This window comes from Anabas testudineus, chromosome 5 (genome assembly GCF_900324465.2).
Source record: "Anabas testudineus chromosome 5, fAnaTes1.2, whole genome shotgun sequence".
In the NCBI taxonomy this organism is placed as follows: Eukaryota; Metazoa; Chordata; class Actinopteri; order Anabantiformes; family Anabantidae; genus Anabas; species Anabas testudineus.
This window is the reverse complement of record NC_046614.1, coordinates 20,745,929-20,752,922: the sequence shown is the minus strand read 5'-3', so window position 1 is coordinate 20,752,922 and position 6,994 is coordinate 20,745,929. Positions and strand designations below refer to the sequence as shown.

The 6,994-nt window shown below is 38.5% G+C and overlaps 1 protein-coding gene across 1 annotated transcript; it reads left to right on the top strand.

Annotated features, from left to right (window-relative positions):
• On the top strand, positions 1-6,994 carry rem1 (RAS (RAD and GEM)-like GTP-binding 1). Its single transcript, XM_026346923.1, has 5 exons — positions 1-245; positions 1,556-1,956; positions 3,934-4,016; positions 4,514-4,721; positions 4,805-6,994. Exons 2-5 carry the CDS (start codon positions 1,590-1,592, stop codon positions 5,080-5,082), a joined length of 936 nt encoding a protein of 311 aa, XP_026202708.1. The 5' UTR covers positions 1-245; positions 1,556-1,589; the 3' UTR covers positions 5,083-6,994.

Here is a 6,994-nt window from a genome sequence, read left to right as displayed (position 1 = left end):
CTCCCTCCTCAGATATCTGTTTCTTCTCTGCTGTCGCTCTGGCACACCAGCACACACACGGGGGAGTAGATAACTCTGTGATTCCACTGCTGAATTTTTAACACTGTTGTGGAACTTTTTTTTTTTTCCAGGCGGGTTACTGTGGCACCAGGGTACTGTTACACTGACAGAGACAAAGGGAAAGGGTTCAGTTCAGTTCTGTTGTTTACTGAGGCTGGACGGAAACAGACTTCATGGGGTTCAGGGTAAGAATCTATCTATCCATCCATCTATCTATCTATCTATCTATCTATCTATCTATCTATCTATCTGTCTGTCTATTGAATGTCTTTTGTTGTTTTTCATGTGTGAAATTTACTACACTTGTAAAACATCCAATAATATTACATTGGCACGTGATTATCATATATTTTAGTAGTGAAAATAATCAATTTCTATTGCTTGCATGGTTACAGTTAAACTACACTATATAACTGTATTTAACATGTGACCTTTGACCTTCTGACTACCTGCTACTGTAGCTGTATTGTGGATAAATGACTGACAAGTTTACCAACGATCCCCCGAAGGCTCTACCTTATTCTGACTTCCCTTAATCATCAGTGTTGTACTGCACCTTTAATTACTTTAATTATTTATGTTAAAAGGTTTGTTTGTGTCAGTGCTCTCCTATACATATGATAGGTCTTCAGAGGATCTTTTTGAGAACCGGGATCTGAACTGAAATGTTTGATGATTTATAAATTATATTCAGTGTAATCAGTTTTTAAGATACTTCAGTTATCATATGCATATGCACTATGTATATTTTCAGCGTTATTTCAAATACCAAAAGTCCAAAATAAAGAATTTAATCTGTATAGTGCACCTTGCAAAATCCAAAAGGCCCACAAAACATGCTAAAGTGATATAGTCCATAGGTTGCTTCAGACAAGCACAAAATCCTGCAAAGCAGCTACAGACATCAGAAAAAGGTGCGAATAAATGTTAGTAGACCCGAATTGTGAAATTGTGATTGATTCTGTGACTTTCATCTTCTTTTGATTACGTTTTATTCAGAGAGTAATGTACTGTCACAGTTGAGCTGACAATGGTGCTTTCAATTACCAGTAAGAGGAGCTCCACTGCTGAAAGCTATTCATTCAGACAGTAGAATTGGCAGTTCTACATAGGATTCCCTGCCAGGTTGAGGGAAGTTACAGTATGATCAGAGAGTAGCGTAACAGCATGCTGAGAGCTCAGATGTGAAATGAAATATTAAAATAAATAAATAAACTCTCTTCAGTATAGTTGCTGCAGCCATAAAGTCCTCTTCCCATCAAAAAAAAAAAAAAAAACACTTGCACAGAATGTCAGCATTTAAAACCAAACATAAAAAATGCCCTCTCAGCAGCTCTGTCCATTAGAAATTTTTATATTGATTTTTACTGACTTGCACATTACTGTACATGAATGACAATATAAGCTTCCTTGTTGCTTTATGTGTAAATAAGCAACTATTTCCCCAACCACAGTTGACCAAACGTTATGCTAAAAACGCTGTCTTCCTCCTCAGCCCCATTGAGTCCTGATGTCTTTACCATAGCAACATGACCCTCAATACCCAGAGAGAAAAGGAGCCTTTGCAGCGGCGAGGCAGCACCCCGATTCCTCCTGCCTACCTCTGTCATCATCTGTCCTTGACTCGGAACCCTCAGCTTCCCAGCAGAACCCCAACCAACCCGGGGCAGCCCCAACCCCAACGCAACCACCCTCCTCTGGGACAGTCAGCTTCCTACCATCCTGGAGACAAGTCCCTCCACTACCGGGCCCATTGGAGTTCAGACTCGGATGATGACTCTCAGAGTGACTCGGACTGTGTTTACAGAGTAGTATTGCTAGGCGACCATGGCGTTGGAAAAACCAGCCTTGCAGGAATCTTTGCCGGGATCACTGACAAAGATGAACAACCTGGAGGTAAGATATTTATCTAGAATAACTCATTGTATTAGCACATATATATATAACAGTATAATTTTAGATATTTATATATATATATATATATATATATATATATATATATATATATATATATATATATATATATTTATATATATATAAATATATAAAATTATACTGTATACAACCATTCAAATGTTCAGGGTCGCTTAGAAATGTCTTTTTACTTTACAACCACCAAAGCAGCCCCAGACCATAACATTGCCTCCACTACATATTACAGTTGAAGTTGGTGTTTATAAACATGTCTGTCTAGAGTCACGTTCTAATAAGTCTATGTATCAGTCCAAGTGAACATTTGTGATTTAATGAATTTCCCTCCAGGAACTTCTTCTTCTGAGATATTTTTGACCTTTGACCTTTGGCCACCAAAATCCAGTCCATTCCTGCTTGAGTCCAACATTCCTCGTAGCATTCCTGTGATATCACGTTCACAAGAAGGGGACAGACAGCCAGGATGGGCAGGTGGTCACAGTGACCTTGATCTTTGACCTTTGACCATCAAAATCTAATAAAGTTCATCCTTGAGCCCAAGCAGACATTTGTCCCAGATGTGAAGACATTCTTTCGAGGCTTTGTGTTGTTATCATGTTCATAAGAATGGTGCGGATGTGAGGTCACAGTAATTTTGACCTTCAACCACCAACATGTGGTTTGTTCTGCCTTGAGAATAAGTGGATATTTGTGCCAAGTTTATAAGAAATTCCCTCAAGGAATATGGGGCGGATATGTATACATACAGACAGACAACTGAAAAACACGTTGCCTCCAGGCGTAAAAACAGAAAATAGGAAAATGAAAATCAATTGGAAAAGCAGCTGTAAACAGAAAAGTAAATGGAAAAATAAGTTACCTACTTGCACTGTTTATTTAGCTAATGAATGTTTTCCCTGTCAAAATGTTACATCTTTGTCGATTTTATGTTTTTTTAAACAAACAAGTAGATCCCTTTTTAATTTGACCTATTTATTGATGAATACATATATTTCATTCCAATCAGTTCCTGGTTATTGTCCTGTTTGGTATAGTTAAATCAAAATGTAAATTAAAATTAAATTTACATGGCAACAAAAGTGTTATAACCACTCTGTTTAAGTCCAGCAGAGTCCAACTCCTTTAAAAACATTTCCATTTGTTTTGTATAGTTTTTTATAATCTAACTGATAAGTGTCCAGTTTCTGTCTCTGACTTTGTCCTTACATCACAACCTTGACTGGCCCAACCTGATCCATCAGCTCCTCTGTCACGTGTTGACTGGCCCGAGGCTCTGATTGACAGCCAGTATTGATCAATGATAGTCTGATATGGTGCCAATCGGCACAGCCTGTCTACCATGATTTTTCAGGATGACTGGTTACACTTTGCTTTGGTTTTATGTGTTTTGTAGTTGTATGTTCAGAGTCTACTTACACTTACTGTGTGGTCACTGCTGTACAACAGGTTTCTGTCTTTATCATCACAACTGTAATGGGCTGCTGTGATTTGTTTATCGTTTTCAACCAAGCAAATGATGTGGCTCTAGGAATGAATTTGCTTGTTCCATTGTTCCGTCACTTGAATCAAGACTAAAATACTTTAACAGCTACTGGATAAGCACAAACCGCCATGAAATGTGTAAATGTAAGAACTCTTGTGATTCCATCACCAGAATTTTAATTTCACTAGCACCTTTGTTTATGACCAGATACGTGCAAAACAAATAACATTTCCACCAGCCTCACACTGTGTGTTTACTGCCACAGTAATTAGTAAATGTTAGCATTCTATCAGACTAAACTGGATGATGAACAATGTAAACATTATGCCCGCTTAGTATCAGTGTGTTAGCATTATTATGAGCATTTTATCATGCTGGTGTTTGGGTTTCGCCTAAATGCAGCCTTACACAACCACCAGATTTTCTCGTTTATTGCTTGTGTTTAATGTCTGTTACAGAGGACACATATGAGCGGACGCTGACAGTAGATGGCGAGGAAACCACACTTATTGTCATGGATACCTGGGAGAACGACACAGTGGTATAGTTTTTTTCTTAAAATGGTACATTTTCTCAGTTTAAATAATAATTAAATGGGTTTATAAGATTTATAAATCATTGCGTTCTGTTTTTTGTAGATGTTATGCAACATCCTAACTTTTTTAAGTTGTGGTTTGACAATAACAGCTTCTTTACAGCAGTAAATGTCATGGCAACAAATGAATACAGATGAGAAAATGGCTTCTGAAAGTTAGATGAAAATAAAAACAGGAATATAGGGAGTAAAAGTCTCATCCTCAATAAACTTTTGATATGTGACCATTTTCAGCAGACTGAGATTTGTCCTTGAGCTAAATGGGGACTTAGACAAGGATGCATACGTTCCAGTTTTTGATATTCACCATGGCACATTAAAGTCTAGGGACTGTCCAGTTCAGTGACGCTTAAGCTGTTTAAACCTTATGTTTTCTTAACGTTATGGAAATCAAGAATCTATTCAGTTGAAGAATATCACATCATGATTTTGTCTGTTCACAGGAGAGTGAGGATAGTGCTTCTCAAGACGACTGTCTGAAGGTGGGGAGTGCTTATGTTATCGTCTACTCCGTCACTGATCGCTCCACCTTTGACTCTGCTGCTGAGCTCCGTATCACACTAAGACGCACACGCCAGGCCGAAAACCTTCCCATTATCCTTGTGGGCAACAAAAGTGACCTGGTCCGGTCCAGAGAAGTCGCTGTGGAAGGTGTGTGTCAAATGCCACAGTGATAACAATTAAGTTGTGCCTATATAATAATAAATTCTCTTTCTTTATGTCTCGTTTCCCAGAGGGCCGAGCGTGTGCAGTGGTGTTTGACTGTAAATTCATAGAGACGTCTGCATCTTTGCAGCACAATGTGGCGGAGCTGTTTGAGGGAGTGGTTCGACAGATCCGCCTCCGGCGGGATGGCGGCGAGGCCGTGCAGCGCCGGCACTCCATTTACAAACGCAAAGAGAGCCTTACCCAGAAAGCCCGGCGATTTCTTGACCGACTGGTGGCACGCAACAACCAGCGCATGGCAGTCAAAGTGCGGTCCAAGAGCTGCCACGACCTGGCTGTCCTTTGAGGACACATGTCCTCGAGGAGCGTCAGGTCAGACTTCCTTTGACTCTTAGGATTTCTCACTGGTTGCAATGACATGGAAGATGGTGTCAGCACTGATTCAACACTTAGTGAGTTGACAGTCTGTCAGACAAAAGCAATCAGTGGTGAACAGAATCAACGAATCGTAAAAAATACAGCTGTGATCTGTTCGGAAAAACTCATTTTTCTGTTTGACCATTTGGTGTCAATTTTATCTGACTTTTGTTGATGATCTGAAGATAAATACTAATGACTGTAAAGGATCATCATTGTCTAAAGTGAAAGTTGAGTGTTAAATGTTGAGTGTGTTTGGGATGTTCTGTTTCCGTCGTGTCCACTGTGCTGTTCTCCTGAGCTTTCTATTGTTTTCAGTTCAACACTGTACAGAATAAAGTGGTAAAGGAGTCATCCTAAAGGCCCTATAACTAATTCACCATCATGTTTCTGCAGCTACATGTGCCTCCACATAACCACTCTCCTGAGCAAAGCTACCATTAGCCATTAGCCCTCATTGCTCAAAATAACGCTGCATCTTGGGTCTTAGGTCCAGTTTCTGACTCCCTTTGGTTTGTAACTGCCGCTGGGTTTTCTTTGATTTCCTTCAATGTTCATTTCAAATAACAGATCTGCATGTCTGCATGTAACCCACAAACTTGAAACAGACTAGAACAACCGAGACACAACACAACTTGCTTTATTTTTCACTTAATTCTTTAGAAAATGTTTAAAATCTTAGTTATTGCAGCTTTGAAATCATGTTTTACAGACATGCAATACAGAAGACCCACCACAGATATTTCATTTCCTTCTTTCTTTCTCTTCTAAGTTGGTAATGTTAGTATTTGAAGCTAAGGGGTGGACAGTAGCAACCCAGCATTACCTACAAATCGTACAAAGACTTATCTGAAGGTAACTGTAGGAGCCGTGTCTAGTTTATGGAGCTTATGTGCAACTTTTCTTATTATTCATGCTTTGGTATGTGGCCAGTTTAAGTCGGCCTCGGTTAATAAGTGCCAGGTGTGTTGCTGCTTGGTGAGGAGGCAAAACGTTTTTTGACTGTGCTTATTATTATGTTTATTGTACATATCGTTCTGTGCTTCACACAGTGGGTTGGTTTGTTCGAATGTGTTGTGCATTTGTGGAATGTGCATTATATGGGACAATTATCAAGACCAGCACCGGTGATCAGAGTTTGTTTATATAATAAATATCAACCTTTAATTGGTCAAAGTGGACATTGTCTGTACAAGCATGGGTCTCACCAGCTAACTTGTGATATTACAGTTTATGTTAAACAAAAAGACTTGTGTGCAGAAACCAATTCTAGATGATCTATATCACAGTTTGTGCTAACATTACTGCAGCTACTCAACCATACTGTCTATAACTACATGTTCACCTTTTAACACATTTTAACAAGCTAACGGTTCTAATTTTAAAACACGTCAGGCAAGTGACTGACTTTTTAACCACAGTTAAAGTTAGAGAGGAGAACAGCTGATAAAATTTCACTAAATTCAGTGGTTTCTCAGCTGAAATAAACTGGTTTTGTTAATTTCTAAAATCAAGACAAATTTGAATTTTGAATTTCCATGGTAAATCTTATCATTGTAAACTGGGTAAAGTTTTTGCTGTGCTCTAATGGACGGTTTGCAGATGTTGCAACAGCAACAAGCAAAATTTCAAATTTTTAAATTAAAATTATTTGTTTTTTTTCCTAATTTGTTGGTTGTATTTAGGATTTCTTTTTTTTATATATATATATTCTTTTAATTCAATGTTAAATTAGTAATCCAGTGTTCTCAACTGTTGTTTCTGTTTTGTTTTGTTTTGAAGATCTCTTTGCAGGAGGTGCAGGGATCCACTTCACATAAACACGCTGTCATGTGTCCATA

Excerpts from the sequence above, each read along its gene's own strand:
- rem1 (XM_026346923.1), top strand. The coding sequence starts at position 1,590 with ATGACCCTCAATACCCAGAGAGAAAAGGAGCCTTTGCAGCGGCGAGGC. Across the intron at positions 1,957-3,933 it reads CAAAGATGAACAACCTGGAG|AGGACACATATGAGCGGACG; the intron begins GTAAGATATTTA and ends TGTCTGTTACAG. Across the intron at positions 4,017-4,513 it reads CCTGGGAGAACGACACAGTG|GAGAGTGAGGATAGTGCTTC; the intron begins GTATAGTTTTTT and ends GTCTGTTCACAG.